The sequence below is a fragment of the Letharia lupina genome, assembly GCF_014066315.1.
Source record: "Letharia lupina isolate WasteWater1 chromosome Unknown contig_2, whole genome shotgun sequence".
Classification (NCBI taxonomy): domain Eukaryota; kingdom Fungi; phylum Ascomycota; class Lecanoromycetes; order Lecanorales; family Parmeliaceae; genus Letharia; species Letharia lupina.
In genome coordinates this window covers 885,010-900,486 of record NW_023502971.1, presented here as the reverse complement: position 1 = coordinate 900,486, position 15,477 = coordinate 885,010, and the positions used below count along the sequence as shown (strand labels likewise).

The window sequence follows — 15,477 nt, the reverse complement described above, 5'->3', positions numbered from 1 at the left end:
GATCTCTGAATCAACAACGAACGGAGGAAAAAAACCCGCATGTATCTTCGAAAACCCCTATACAGTGCCCATCTTGAAACACTTGCCAAAGATATAGAGAGTAATCTTGACTCTGTACATTCATCCATATATTGTGTCTATGAGCATCTTCTTATTTTCTTTTCTTTTTTGGTAGTCCGATTGATAAGTTCTTAACGGACTCGGATACTCTCAACACCCGCAGATCGTCAGCGGCATCCCGCAATCAAGCTAGATAATAATAATAATCGCCCCGCTACTCAACGCCGCAACACCACGCCCCCCCCACACAAGGCTCCCAGCTCCCGCTCCCAAACAGCATTACCTACTACTGCCTCGTGCTTTTGCTGCCTCGCTGACCGAAATCCCCATGAGACAAACCTTCCCCATCGTCCAACCTCCCTCTCCACCAGTCCAGATGTGCAGGCATCCATATACAGCAGCTCGTCTTTCACCTTGACCCGCGCGCTTGAGCAGCCCAACACTTTCCACGCCCCACCAAAAGGGCCATCGGCCCCTCCTCTATCAATATGTCCTCATTCTTCAATCGGATGCGATCTGGTGCTGTGAGTATTCCTTCTCACTCGCATCACAAGAGACATCCATGCACTGTCTTCTCAACATACGAGAATGGAAATGTCTGTATGCGCCAATGTAAGCTGAGAGGTCTAACCCATCCGTCTGACTTAGGGAACGTCGAGTCCATCAGCTGGCTCATCCCCGGCCAAGAAAGATCCCAACGCTCTTCAAATAACACCGCTTGAGAAATACCTATTAGATCTACCTCTGGGGCCTTCACGGGATAATGGCAGTGATAAGTTTTGGGGCTTGGAAAATGTAAGCTTCAGGCGATGGAGATATGTATGAATCTACTGACAGTGTGCTCACAGTTCGGAAACACATGGTATGTCGAGTCGTAGTGCTAAGGCCCAGAGACAAGATGCTTACTTGTCCCAGCTATTGCAATTCGATTCTACAATGTTTATATTACTCGGTACCTTTTCGAGAACAGGTTATCAACTACCCAAAACGTTCGCCATTGGAGTCCGTTACCACCACCTCGACAGGACAAGCACGAATAGATCCTGACGCAGTCATACTCCCTCCAAACCACCCCTCTCTGACGCCCACCAAACTCATGAAACAGCAACCCGTACAAAATTCCGCGCGAAATCCAGGAGGGCCGCCTCCCACACCAAAACCTGAAGACAAAGAACATCCAGATTTTAAGAAGAGAGTGGCGCAAGCCAGGGGGCCTACGCTTTCTATGGGTAATGATAATGCGGCCGCTTATGGAATGCCCGAATCCCTGTTCACATCTCTTAAAGACATCTTCGAGGCACTTCTGGCTCATAAATCCAATGTTGGTGTGGTGAGCCCGACTAAATTTCTGGAGGTTCTCAGGCGGGAAAATGAAATGTTCCGGAGCGCGATGCACCAGGACGCTCACGAATTCCTGAATCTTCTTCTGAATGAGGTTGTAGCAAATGTGGAGGTTCATTCAAAGAGGCTCGAGGAAGAAAAGGGCACGAACGGTCATGCGGAGAAGACTGGTTTTGAAAAAGCGCTTGCATCGGCGATGACGAAAACAACATCCAGCACGACAGGATGGGTACACGAACTTTTCGAAGGCACTTTGACATCGGAAACGAAATGTCTGACTTGTGAAAACGTGTCGCAGCGTGACGAAGCGTTTTTGGATCTCTCTGTAGATTTGGACGAACATTCTTCGGTGACGGCGTGTTTAAGGAAATTCTCTGCGGAAGAGATGCTGTGCGAAAGGAACAAATTCCACTGTGATCGATGTGGTGGCCTGCAAGAAGCGGAGAAACGCATGAAAATCAAAAGATTGCCCAGAATCTTAGCTTTGCATCTGAAGCGGTTCAAGTACACGGAGGATCTTCAACGATTACAAAAGCTATTTCATCGGGTGGTATACCCTTATCATTTACGCCTTTTCAACACGACAGACGATGCAGAGGATCCAGATCGGCTGTACGAACTTTATGCTGTGGTAGTGCACATTGGAGGAGGGCCCTACCATGGGCACTATATCTCGATTGTGAAGACAGAAGAACGAGGATGGCTGCTGTTTGATGACGAAATGGTCGAGCCTGTCGACAAGAGCTACGTCCAAAACTTTTTCGGCGATCGACCAGGGCTGGCTTGTGCATACGTACTTTTTTATCAGGAAACAACGCTAGAAGCTGTGAAGAGAGAACAGGACGCCGAGAGCTTGGCAGCTGCTGCCAAAGCGGTTGTGGAAATACCGAAAGAACCCGTGGGACTAGGCCTCAAGACCAATGGCTTCATGAACGGTATCCAGCATGTAAAGAGCGCCGTGACGCCAACGTCAGATGAGGATACGAATGGGTACGCAAGCCTCGACAAGGCAGTCACGGAGCCTCCACAACCAATAAAATTATCCACATCGCCGTCCGAAGTCACCGCACTGCCCCAAGTACCATCACGAACACCAAACGAAGACATCAAGTCGAAAAAGGAGCGACTCAAGGAAGAAAAGGAACGAAAAGCAGTGGCCAAAATTACCGGGAGACAAGAAGAGAAAGCTGAACGGGAACGGTTAAAGAGCCTCGAAGTCAAGCGGAAGGAGGGAATGAAGAAGGCGGACGCAGATACGAAAGCCGCCATACAAGCTAGCAAAGCGTCGAAGGCGGAAGAGGATCAGCGTGTCGCTGCGGAGAGTGGCAACAAAGACGGTGTTTCTACCCCTGTTCCTATCCCCACAGGAGGCCTAAGCAGGTTCAAGTCGAGTAGCAAAAGCTTCCGCAAGTCGAAATTATTTGGGGGCTCCAGGGAATCTAGCAAAGATGAGCCATTCGCAGAGGAAAATGGCGCAGAGGCGACGACACCGACCGATAAATCAAGGAACCGGTTTAGCAGCTTGAGAAAGAAGACTTCTAATATGATGTTGTAATACTAATCAACACTTGAAAAAGGGGGGCCCTTTTCTTCACATCTACCGCATGTACAGTTCTTGTCTGCTGTTAGATTGAGCCATGCATTTACATCATGATACCACTGGGTGGAGTTTGGTGAATGTGAGGCACACCGAATATAGGAAATATTATGGCAATGGATGACAAAAGTTGGATATGCTGAATCTACCGGATAGATATCTTCATTTTGGCAGACACTTCTGCAGAAGACGTCTCCCGTCTCATTGTGGATTCAACATGAGAAAGCAACTTTCGGTCTAGACATGGTTGTACAATACATACATTCAAACACACACTTTGTCGCGAAGCGAAAATGTCTTCCACGAATGTCTGCCTGATACCGTCATAGCTCATGATAGCATCTATTCCAAAGACCAAGGATGTCGACTGTTGCCTCTCGATTATCGCCTCATACTCTGGCACAGAAGTCGTCTTAGTGGGTATCTCAAACTTTCTCCTGGCTCTAGCTTCCCAGGACGGTCGCCCCCTTGCTCAACAGCTCACCCAAGCACGAGCTCGTAGACTATCACTAGGGTATTGATCACTATCAGCGGTACTAGATCGCACAAGCACTCGTTAGCATGATTTCCATTCGTTCGTTCAAATCACGCCCAGCATCATAAACCGACAACAGTCTTCCAACGAGTTCCTCCCTTGTACCTACTTCCGCCCCAAAAGACAAACATAACTAGCATCCCAGAACATCACCCCTGAGCCACGAAAGATACGTATCATGGAGGCAGACTTACTCCTCATGAGCGTCCGGACACTACTGATCAGATTAATCATTTTCCCCTTCACGCTCGCGGCATCACTGGAACCGCCGAAGGATGGTTCGGTGGGTGCGTTACCCCATCCAACTGCCCTTCATCAGCCACCTCCATTTCCCAGCACGCAATCACCACCCACGGCCAATGGAATGCTTACTGCGCGCAAGGAATCTGTCCTCTGATAATACGGCGACGGCGTTCACGAGGAGGATTGACACTGCGAATACGGTGAGCTTTGGCCATGACCCGTCTGGGGAATGACCGGACATACCATAGAAGAGGTTGCCCAAGCCGAAAAGCATCATTTCGATGCTGGAAGGGAGTGTGAGGCGGCTTGGAGGAAAGATTGGAAGCTCGCGCGTATTTGTTTGGCCTCTGCGGAGAAAGTGCAGCTATGCCTTGCAGGGCTGACAGGGGTGGGCGCGATGCCAAGACTGGGGAGCTCCGCGCGTATCGATGTCGACAACCCCCGTAGCTAGCTGTCTGTCCATAATGATAAGCAAAGCTACGAGCATTGGCCGCAATGCGGCATCTCATAGGTATGCAACCATCGACGAATGGCCCACGTACCTCTATAGCAGCAATGTCAAGCTGACTCAATAAGCAGATACACTCCTCTCCCTCCTCATCCCATCCGTCATCCTCATCCACCTCTTTCTCGCGCCCTACACTAAAGTCGAGGAGTCTTTCAACATACAAGCTACTCACGACATCCTGACTTACGGCATACCGTGGGGCACGACATGGGAGCATACAGGCTTATGGCTGCGAGAGCACTATGACCATCTTACGTTCACGGGCTCGGTGCCGAGGACTTTCGTCGGCCCGTTGTCATTGGCGGGAGTGAGTTGGCCCTTTCTGCGCTTCGGAGCCGGTCATGGTGGAGAGGTCAGGGGACAGTTGGTCGGTGAGTCTCAAGTCGGGATGTGAATGGTTAGGGAGGCCTATGGCGAAGTCTTGGGCCAGAGAAGCAACGGGGAATAGCAGAGGCTAATCGTTGATCCGTGTAGTTAGAACTGTGCTTGGACTATATAACGCCTGCTGCTTGATGGTGTTCCGCAATGGAGTTGCCAGAGCTTTTGGCAGAAATGCTGCGAATTGGTATACCGTATTCCAGGCAAGCCAGTTCCATATGATGTATTATGCGTCGAGAACGTTGCCAAATTTCTTTGCTTTCGGATTGAGTGAGTACATGAACCTCTAGAGATCGGCGGAGCATTCTGACCGCCATCAGCAACTTTGGCCATGCGCAATCTCCTCCCTCATGCAGTTGGAAGTCCGGCTGCTCGATCAAGCAGGCGACGGCAGGAACTCGCTCTTACTCTCCTCACCATTGCTGGCACTGTCTTCCGCTCCGAGATCGCCGTCCTCCTCGCATCTCAGACTCTCTACTTGTATTTTCGACCATACGTCCGCCTCCCAATCCTTTCAATCATTCCAGCCGGCCTTCTGGGTGCGTTCATCGGTCTCACCCTCACAGTCCCTGTCGACAGTTTCTTCTGGCAGCGCTGGCCACTCTGGCCCGAGCTGACCGGCTTCATCTACAACATCGTCGAAAAGCAATCTTCCAACTGGGGCACTTCTCCATGGCATTTCTACTTCACCTCGGCCCTCCCACGCCTCCTGTTCAATCCGTTTCTCTATCAGATCTGTCTTCCCTTTACTCTCAGCATATCGATCCTGCGCCGTCAGGCCCTCGACATCCTCCTCCCGAATCTACTCTTTGTGGCGGTTTACAGCTCCCAGCCGCACAAAGAGTGGCGCTTCATCATCTACATCATCCCGTCTTTTCTCGCCGTTGCCTCGGCAGGCGCAAGCTGGATTTGGACGCGCCGCGCAAAATCGTTCGTTTACCGCGTGCTCTCCCTTGCCCTGGTTGCATCCACGCTTGCGTCTTTCATGGCGAGTTTGGGTATGCTAGCTGTCTCCCGTCTCAACTACCCTGGTGCTGAAGCGTTGAATCGCTTGCATGCACTTGCAGGTAACGATACTGGGGTAGTGAAGGTGCATATGGACACGCTGGCTTGTATGACTGGCGTGACAAGATTTATGGAACGCGCGCCGCCTGTGTTGGCCGATGCGCAGGGTGCATTTTGGGTGTATGATAAGACAGAAGAAGAAGAGAAGCTACTGGATCCGCTATTTTGGGAGGGCTTTGATTATGCGCTTGCTGAGCGGCCTGAAAGGGTCATTGGGAGTTGGCATGTCTTGAGTACCGTGGAGGGTTACGCCGGGGTTGCGATCATGAGGCCTGATGAGGGTTGGGAACAGGCAATGGAGGATGTGCGCGCAGTGCAGAAACTGTGGACGGAGAGTCGGTGGAGAAAAGATGGGCTAGGAACGGCGAGGCAATGCGTGAGGGAGATGAGTCTGGGGAGATTGGAAAGTGTGACCAGGAAATTCGTCACGAAGGGGTGGTGGGTGAGGATGAAGATGGAGCCGAGGATTCGGATTTTGAAGAAGGCGGGAATGCCTGGGGGTACCCCCGTTGAGCCTGAGCAGGCTATGGAAGGCTGAAGAAGCATACAATTGCATCAACTGACACCTTCTTACCATGCCTCACTTCCGGCCAGCTCACCTCTCCCCGAAGCCTTGCACATATCGGCGTTGAAGCCTGCAACTTCATAATAAAAGCAGCAAAACAAGCGGACAAGCCAAACAAGAGACGCTCAAACGAAAACTCAGACTCGAACCAAGGCCTCCAGGACATATGGTAGAGGGCGTCAAGCAAGCCTCTCCCGCAGCACAGACCCCCAAGTGCAAGCATCCGTGACGACACCGGTGCCTGCTCTACTCTGCTGACACACGCGACGTGTAAACCACTGCACCGTTCGAGCTCTCATGGTTTTGGGACGCGGGTTCGATGTGGCATCTCAGGTGACGTAAATCCAGCATGATAGACAGACTAAGGCATCACTACATTTTCTCTCACTCTTTCTTTCTCTCTCTCTCTCTCTCGCGCTCTCTCTGGCTCAACAGTCCACAATCATCTCTCGATCGAGTTTTCCGAAACAAGGAGAGAAAGAAAGAAAAGAAAAAGGGGGGTGGGGGGCAAGCTTCCTCACGACTAACTTACCAACCGCCAGCCACAGAACCGCCGAATCCATCTCGCCACAAGAAATGAAAGAATTGGCCGCAAAGATCCAAAGCCACTGCTCTGGCACGAAGAGGAAGAAAAAACCACTGCTCAAACGCAGACTCGAATCGGAAGTCTCCCGGGATCCCTCCAGAGAGGGGCGATCGACCAGCTCCACAAAAGGGACGCTCAAATCCACTACACGCCTGCAGCACCGGTCAATTAGAAAGGAACAAATACAAGTGAAACTTTCAAGCTTACAGCTGCACTCCAGAGCCAGCTGACTGAGGAGTGTTCATCTACAATTCTTCCTTGCTCATGACCTTCCCCTCTTTCACCAGTCCAGGAGCAATCCACGGCCTCCCCGGCTGTCCATCGACCGGCAATTCGTTCAAGAATCCCCACTGACTCCTCTCTTTCCACCCCTTCTTCTTCCAGTCGTTGATCGTTCCGTTTGGAAACCAATCCACAACAGGAATCAACCCACCATCGTGCGCCACGCAAACAAAAACATTCTCATCCGCATCAAACACCTCCAAGCGCTTCACGCTCTTTTGTGCAGTTGGAGGATCGACGTACCAGCCTCCAGGCTCTTGCGTTACATTGTAGAATGCTGAAGTTCGCAGGTTCTCAGGGTCATGATGACTACCTGCAAAGAATGAACATGGACAAGGGCTAGGGAGACGACGATCCAGGGGGACAGAGGACGGGATGGTGCCGGGCATCGGCGCATAGACGGTTGGCCTGTAGGAGCCGCCGAAGTGGCAGATGTCGCCACCCATGAACACGAAGGTATCGGACGTTGTGCGCGCGAGGCCCGAAATGTGTCCGATAGCATGTCCTGGCACATCGAGGATGTAGAAGCTACCGTCTCCGAAGAGGTCATGGGAAGGAAAAGCGCCAATTTTGTCATTGGTGTCGAAGGAGACTTCGTGGACGGCGCGACCCTTGAAGTCCTTGTCAAGTACTGGGCAGTCCTTGTTGGTAGGATAGCCTGGCATGAAGTTCTCCTTGAATCCAGGGCCAACATATAAATCTGTAGAGTGTGGAAACAGAGAAAGATCTCCCGTGTGATCCCAATGCCAATGGCTCCATACGACGGCATCAATCTTTTTGTCGTCCACCCCACCCTCGCGCAGAATCTCGTTGACGTTTTTTGGAATGTTGAGGCCGGGTATACCGTTCTTGAGTGAGGCGTAGGAGCCTGGGGAATGGTTCCACCAGTCCTTCCGGCATCCAAGGTCGAACATGATGGTTTTGCCCAACTTCTTGTTCTCAATCAAGAAAGCGAAGGTCGGCATATTCATGTATTCATGCCCATTCTGTACGGGTTCAACAAAGGCTTTGGCCGGCACGACGATATCGGTGGTGGTATTGATAATGGACACTTCCACGGTAGCGTTGGATTGGGGGATTTTCAGGGGAGGGTGCGCCTGAGGTTTGATCTCGTCGCCTGCCATGATTATCGTGCCTGCTTAAATGAAGTCGACTCAACGACAAATGTTTTCTGAAGACAAAAGGCAAGAAGCAAGAGCCAAACATGGAATTATGAAAACGCATCCGCCTTGTCCCGCGGAAGGATTGCGGGGAAAGCTTCGTCATTTGACTTTCGGGGTGGATGAAAGGCATTGACGCATGCTGCAATTAGGGACTTAAAACATTCTAGATCAACACCAGCTGGCACACCGCATACATCAGATGCAACACAACTGCATGATTCTAGACCGGGTTGAGCGTTGCACGCAGGGAAATGAGAAAATGCAAGAGGTAGACGGTGAGCAGCAAAATGCTATGGAAGGATGCATTACTCGTATGCGGAACACGCAGTGCACAAAAGAGCTGTTGTCTTCAGCAAATGGGCGAGCTGGGTCACAAGGGAGGCGGAGGCGGAGGCGTATGCGCACACGCATCTTTTCCCGAGACTCACTCAGTCTCAAAGAAAAGATGATGCCAACTGTCGAGAAACATAAGACGGTTATAGGGTGCAGCTCCACCACAGTCGCCCGGCGCTAAGGCCTTATATCCGAGGCGCGTCTTTGAGTTTCTCGAGTCACGAGTGGAGAACAAAAGGAAGGAGCATTGAGGTGTAAATCAAAAAGATCAAAGAAAAGGAACCCACTGCTGCTTCGTACCTTACCCTTCAGAATTCTCAGTATGTCCACTGTCCGAAATTACGCTGGTCTTCCAGATCTGGTGAATGCTACGCCTCTGTGAACTGATTAAATCAAGCGCTCATCTGCCTTCTAGGATCCTGCACCTGATATCTATGAGACTCCAGAGCTTACGGAAGACACATCCACACACCCTGTGAGTTTTAAAACATGCTAGACAATCTTCATACGCGTTGACTATCCGTCAGACTGTTACCACCTTCCGCTCCGAATCTCCTGCATCCTCCTACCATGAAGACGAAGACGAAGCCAGCGGGATTGTGCGTCATCGCCTAGATGCAGACGAAGCTCGAACACATTTCCTGCCGATAGGAGAGCGCGACCCCCCATCTTCAAGTCGAATCAGCAGCAAACGGAGATCTTATCGATCTTCTAGTAGGAAGAGGCCGAAAGATGGGCTCGAGATCAACGGCCTTATCAATGGAATCGAGATCTCCAGCGACGAGGAACCGGAGTCGTTGGAGAGGAAGCTCGCACGGCTACGAAAGGAAGTGGCCGAAGTCAAAGGAGAGTTCGCGCAAAGAAGGGCAAAGAAAGAGGATGGAGCTTCCCAAGAGCCGCAGCATGAAGCCGAGAACTTGGATACTTTGGATCAGATCCTGGAGAGCGTAGACTCACCTGATACTGACGGTGGTGCCGGCGCTGCGGGTCGCCTAACAAAGAGACTCGTGGCCACAACAAAACCAGTAGGGACCTCAGTGTACTCACAGGATGGACCAGGGTCTCGGCCAGCGCAGCAGAACGCAGCCACCTCTACGTATACAGTCACCTACGCACCCACCTATCAAGAGGAACATACGCTCTCCAAGGTAGCTGACTTTGATTCGCGTTTGACATTGATCGAGGCTGCGTTAGGCCTCGATGCCATTCCGTTGCCTACACAGGACAGATCACCCTTGAAAGCCGTTCTTCCAGCCCTGGATACCTTGGAAAAGCAGTTGTCCACCCTCTCCAATTCTACGGACACGTCGCTCGATAAGGTCAGCCGAAAAGTAAGGCAATTGACGCAAGATGCGGAGAAGCTCGAGCAATCCAGGAAAGCCGCGAAAGCAGTGCAAGAAGCTCTCAGTCCCTCGGGCGAAGAGTCTCCTTCGCTGAACGATCCAGCGAAAGACGCGGACGTTCTTGAATACGCTGAGCAAAGATCGAAGATTAATGCACTCTACGGCACTCTATCTACTATCGAGTCGCTAGCGCCGCTATTGCCGTCCGTGCTGGATAGACTGAGGTCTCTGCGTTCAATCCACGCTGATGCTGCAACGGCAAGCCAAACTTTGGCAAAGCTGGAGATGCAACAAGAGGATACAAAGCAAGAGCTGCAAGGCTGGTGCGAAGGGTTGAAGAAAGTGGAAAATGCAATGAAGCAGGGAGAGCAAACGGTGAAGGGGAACACCGAGACCGTTGAAGGCTGGGTAAGGGAGTTGGAAGAGAGAATGCGGAAGCTTCATTCGTGACTGGTCTGAAGAAAACGTATGTGCTTGAATTCTAAGACTACGTCACCTCTGGTCTAATCATGGCCATATACCCCAGTTGCATGCTCGAATTAGCGTTTGTCAGGCGTTCTCTTCACTCTTATACGTCTTAATGATGGTTCTCTACCGAAAACGTCGCTGATCCTGCTGATCGGTACTTTACCCTCACGATATTGAGGCTGTCACTGTCCACGGCCATGTCACGAACGCGTGGCTCGCTTACCAAGTCTATTGTTGAATGTTCCGGGACTTCGCCCCTTCAATTCGACAATCCGAGGTCCAAATCCTCGGGTCCTGACCAATTGATGCGGATAAACCCCATTTGTTGACGGCGGAATGCTTCTCCGGCACTATTCCAGTACCACTCCCCCTCTAATCCTCCTTCCCCCCTCCAAACAACTGTGATCAGACCACTATTTAGACACTTCAGGTGAGTCTTCTAAACCCGAACGAGACACGTATCTTATGTTGTCAAGGCTAATGTCCATCATATCAGACTCTGGTACTGTGCCGAAAACCGACTCTCGGCTTGGTAGCACCATAGTACATCAAACAGCATGGCTTCGACCAGCAGCTTACTGGTGGCAATCCAGACTTGTGAGTAGCAAGACTGTTTTCTTGCATTTTCATTTCTTGAATTTACTGGATGGCAAAATTGTGGATTCGCCTGTCACTCTGGGTGCTAACCTCGTTGAATCTTCTACGTCTTCGTGGCCTTGTACCACTACACATAAACACCACACCACATTCTTCATCTACAGAGACACTGTAAACTGAATTATACATTAGGTCACATCGACAAACTCCCAAATGAGATACTACACCAGATCTTTCGGAGAGTTCCACGAAGAATCCTGAAGCGCGTCCGACTGTGCTGCAGACGCTGGGCCAGCGTCAGCATAGAGCACGTCTTTGAGCAGATCTACTTTGCTTCCCGTTCTGAACCTATCAGACATTTCGAACACATCGTCCGGGATCCCCATCTTGCTGAATCTGTGAAACACCTGGTCTTCGACGACACTCAGCTACCGAAGAGGCTGCTCCAGCAAGAGCCACACTCCTCAGCACTGGCGGAACATCGCATGTGGTCTCGTTCTGAACAAGTCGCAGCACACGATGCTTTTCGCCAGCGCTACCGCGATCAGGAGCAAATAAGGGCCACCTCAAAGGATCTCACTGTACTCTTACGAGGACTACCCCAACTTTTGAGACTCAAAAAAGTATCTGTCATTGGAGGTCCCTCGCACCTTTACTGGCCTCCAATTCCGGCGGGTCCTCACGCCCGAGACCTGGCTGAAACTGAGGTGGCTGCATCATACTGGTCTTATCATAAGGAGAAAAAGGCGTACTACGAACCGTGGGGCAGTCACCGCGTCCAGCATCTTTTCCAGGCCCTTTTTTCCGCAGAAGTATGCCTCACTGAATTGCACATCGGAAATTGGCAGGGCCATCCTAGACCACTGAAGATGGGCTTGCCGTTGTCTTCGCTTGTGGCACCCAATGCCATAGACCAAGCGAGGTTCACGACGAATGCTCAGAGCGTGTTCAGCCATCTCACAGAACTCAATCTGCAGATTGATCTGAACCCCAGAGTCAAGGGTCGCGATTATAGTGGAAAACATCTTGAACCTCTTTTCCAGATACTGTCATCAATGACCCGACTCAAACGCCTTACTTTCGGAGTGACTCAACGGAGAATCGCCTTCGATATGCATGACACTCAACGGCTGTTGAGCTATACCTGGCCCGCTCTTGTAGCAATGAAGCTTCGATGCGTGCGCGTCGATCCTGATACACTGCTCAACTTCTTCGCCAGACATAAGGATACACTGACCACCCTTTTCCTCCATCACGTTGGCTTCGAGCCGAATACGTCGCATACTTGGCTGGATATTGCGCAGCGAGCTGGGCAGCTGCTTCACTTGGACTATGCGGCGCTTGACGTGTACGAGTGGGGTGAAGACTCTGATATCAGCGGTTGGCAAATCAACAGTACTGAAACGGATCTGGTACGTACCATTTGGAGTATTTCCTTCTTATTCGATATCTACTTTTATGCCCCATGACAGGTTTCGGAAGCAAAAGAGTGTTTTGCCTCTTAAGAGTATCTCGTGGCCCAGGCTTCTCACTCTGAGTAGGGCATACTGACTCCAAAACCTGCGCAGGCTATTATTTTAGGTGGAGGGTACGAAGCTACGCGGACAAGCTGCGACCCAAGTAACGGTGAGAGGGCCAGTGGAGGGATGGAACCAAGCATTTCAGTGACAGCTATGGAAACGCCCCAAGGTTTTGGCTGCGAAAACAATGTATGTGATCGATGTGGGGGATGGTTAAGGAATGACGCTCAGGTGAGTAGTCGTAATTGACCACCATGTTCACGATTAACGGCCACCATTCATGCCTGTCGGAAGAGAGCAACAACGGAGGCCATGTTCACAAATACAAGTCATATTTGGGTATCAACCGGGAATACGGTGTCGTCTTTGATCAATCTGTTTGAGAAAAAGCGTTTAGGTGCAAGAAGCTCCTCACTAGTATTGATTTTCTCGAAATCATGAGGATTTGTTCCTTTTCGACCGCCAATTTTTCTAGTACCTGGCCTGAAATACACTGATCCGTGATGTTAGCGGACTGTTGATCTCTATGCGTTCTTTACCTTTACTGTCGATGAATTGGGCGAAGCCTTGGAAGTGAAGGCAACTCCTTTTAATACGTATTCCATCTGATTCGACTCTCTTTGTCGGATTAGGTTATACATTGCTGTTTGATTCCCTTTCGGTTGTTTTTGTGCTGTCGTCTAGGGTCTAGCTCTCTCATTCTCAAGCAATCAGGATGTTGTTTCATTCATCACAAATATATATCAAGCCCTTCCACCTTGTACCCACCACATTCAGGTTCTCTTCCAGCTGAGATTCGAATTGTGGGGCTTAGCGGACTAGCTTTTCGTGACCCAAAAAAGGCACAAACGTCTGCAGAATTCTTCCGTGACATGCGTGAGATTGCTCCGTAATTAGCAGCTCGTCAGAACCACTCTTGGCCGTGCACCAATGGTACAAGAGTAGCTACAGGCCTCGAAAAAAGGCGACAAGGTCAAGCTGGAAATGGCATTCGCCAACTCCTTTTCCGTCTGCGCGGCGGGTGACAAATAGTCTAGACAAGAGCAGGACCACACGGGCCACCCCAATAAGAAGGTCCGGAGCAATACATGGCCAGCTCTTGAATCGATTGAACTGCGCGGCTTCGAGGTTCACAATGTCCACTTGCATGCATTCTTCGACCACCACAAGAGCACCCTTGTCGGCTTGGCTCTTGTAATCGTCCCATCTGAGCTCCGTTCGCGTGTCACTTGGACCGATCCCGCGCGAGATGCTTGGATCATTCGACAATTCCAAGTTGAGAAGCTCGTCTTTTTCGGTGTGCTCCCAACAACATGAGGGGCTACAATCACATCGCAGCACCTTTCACTCCATGATTTCTCCCCTTAACACCCTAGAGCAAAGAGGCTGGAGAAAAGGATCCAGCGAGGGCTGAGCGGCGGAAATGGGCCGCGGATAACCCATCCAGACTGTACCAGGTGGAGCGTCCAGACATCCGGAGACTGCTTCGTATTTCGCGGAGAGAGCGCAAGCACAGCGCTTCGCAGATACAATCTATGGCCCTTCTGCTCTCGTCGCTGAGCGCTCTCGATCTTTTCGACAATTAGATACTGTTGGGTGTATTCAGAATTGCGATTGCCAACCTCACGAGTCTCGACCTGCGGCTCGACGTCCATGGGCGGGCTTTCGGCCACGATTATCTGGAGAGGGATATGGACGACCTTTTCGAAATTCTTCCTTGTACAGAACGATTTGACAAGCCTATCGCTTGGCTTCATGAATCTCTGCCTGTATGCAGATGATACGAGAAGTGTGATAGAGAAGAAGTGGCCCGCTCTCCAAGCAGACAGGTTCCGCGGCATGAAGGTCACCATTGTTGATCTGCATGTTTTCTTCGAGGGGCACAAGTCACGCTCGAAAATCTTATTCTGCATGATTTTGGGCTTCTTGCAGGTTCAGGTCGGTCCTGGATGCAGTTTGTGAGAAGCGCTCGGGCGTTGCAACGCTTTTCACACGCCGGTATGGCAATATGCGGCTTTGTGGATTGAATGATGACGATTTTGCTTTCGACAATACACTATACCAATGGGGGCGTCCTGTGGTGGCGGAGTTGACTCGTTAGACCTGACTTCAAGCCGCCATCAGCACAGTATGTCGAAGCTCTCAACCCTGTCAAGTCTTCCACTATGCAAGGTTCGTCGATAAAACACAGCATCTGGTCAAAGGCAGCACGTGCTTAATCAAACGGCAATTGCCACTCGATTTACAGTCACAATCCACACCTTAGCGGATCATTCCGGCAAATGAACAGGGACGAAATAACAACCGGAGCGGTCCAAACCTGAACGACGGGTCTTTTGCACTATTCTAAGCTCCAAAGGGGCCCATTACGACGAAAACGCTGAAGAACTCTGATCGCTTGCAATGGTTCTAACTGCCTTAAGCTCTAGGGGCTGGTAAGAACAATAGATACGCCTAGGAAAATCAACCCTGACACCTTCACATTTGGTCAACATGACGCATACGAGCCCGTTTTACGTAAACACCACAGCTAAATGCGTATAGCAAGCACTAAGCTGTTGGGTATCCCACGTGCCATCGGACAGCAAGCAAAACCATCATCTTTTCGTACCGGACGCGCGCATCGATTTGGTGCTGGCAAAGACGCATCATATTGAGAGAAGCGAAACCCGACCTAGAATCGGAACATACGGTGTTACTTTTGGGAGTGGATACCCGCTGTAGGTGCTTCTCCAGAGTCTCGTATCAATCTGTCACGCTTCCATAAGGTAGTATGTACACTGAATACCGAGCATCTCGGAGAAGTTGCAACTGACCTTATGGTATAATTCCTCAAGCCGTACGGTTGTTTTCTTTTGCTCATGTCTGCGACGGCGTTTTGGAGAGATTCCAC

General features: G+C 50.7%; 5 protein-coding genes across 5 annotated transcripts; 3 read left to right on the top strand and 2 right to left on the bottom strand.

The window, feature by feature from the left end:
* Positions 1-548: 548 nt before the first annotated feature.
* HO133_004362 (uncharacterized protein) lies at positions 549-2,956 on the top strand (the record flags this gene model as incomplete). Its single annotated transcript, XM_037295280.1, has 4 exons — positions 549-584; positions 709-855; positions 909-922; positions 976-2,956. The coding sequence occupies 4 exons, from the start codon at positions 549-551 to the stop codon at positions 2,954-2,956; spliced, it is 2,178 nt and encodes a 725-aa protein (XP_037157281.1).
* Positions 2,957-4,271: 1,315 nt separating this feature from the next.
* HO133_004361 (uncharacterized protein) lies at positions 4,272-6,265 on the top strand (the record flags this gene model as incomplete). The annotated part of the gene is made up of 4 exons (XM_037295279.1): positions 4,272-4,287; positions 4,356-4,655; positions 4,759-4,932; positions 4,983-6,265. The coding sequence occupies 4 exons, from the start codon at positions 4,272-4,274 to the stop codon at positions 6,263-6,265; spliced, it is 1,773 nt and encodes a 590-aa protein (XP_037157280.1).
* Positions 6,266-7,123: 858 nt separating this feature from the next.
* On the bottom strand, positions 7,124-8,284 carry HO133_004360 (uncharacterized protein; the record flags this gene model as incomplete). The annotated part of the gene is made up of 1 exon (XM_037295278.1): positions 7,124-8,284. The coding sequence occupies one exon, from the start codon at positions 8,282-8,284 to the stop codon at positions 7,124-7,126; it is 1,161 nt and encodes a 386-aa protein (XP_037157279.1).
* Positions 8,285-8,978: 694 nt separating this feature from the next.
* Positions 8,979-12,801, top strand: HO133_004359 (uncharacterized protein; the record flags this gene model as incomplete). Its single annotated transcript, XM_037295277.1, has 7 exons — positions 8,979-9,017; positions 9,072-9,131; positions 9,184-10,445; positions 10,889-10,897; positions 10,944-11,146; positions 11,257-12,476; positions 12,736-12,801. 7 exons carry the CDS (start codon positions 8,979-8,981, stop codon positions 12,799-12,801), a joined length of 2,859 nt encoding a protein of 952 aa, XP_037157278.1.
* A 728-nt stretch (positions 12,802-13,529) lies between these two features.
* HO133_004358 (uncharacterized protein) lies at positions 13,530-14,341 on the bottom strand (the record flags this gene model as incomplete). The annotated part of the gene is made up of 2 exons (XM_037295276.1): positions 13,530-13,886; positions 14,039-14,341. 2 exons carry the CDS (start codon positions 14,339-14,341, stop codon positions 13,530-13,532), a joined length of 660 nt encoding a protein of 219 aa, XP_037157277.1.
* Positions 14,342-15,477: the final 1,136 nt, after the last annotated feature.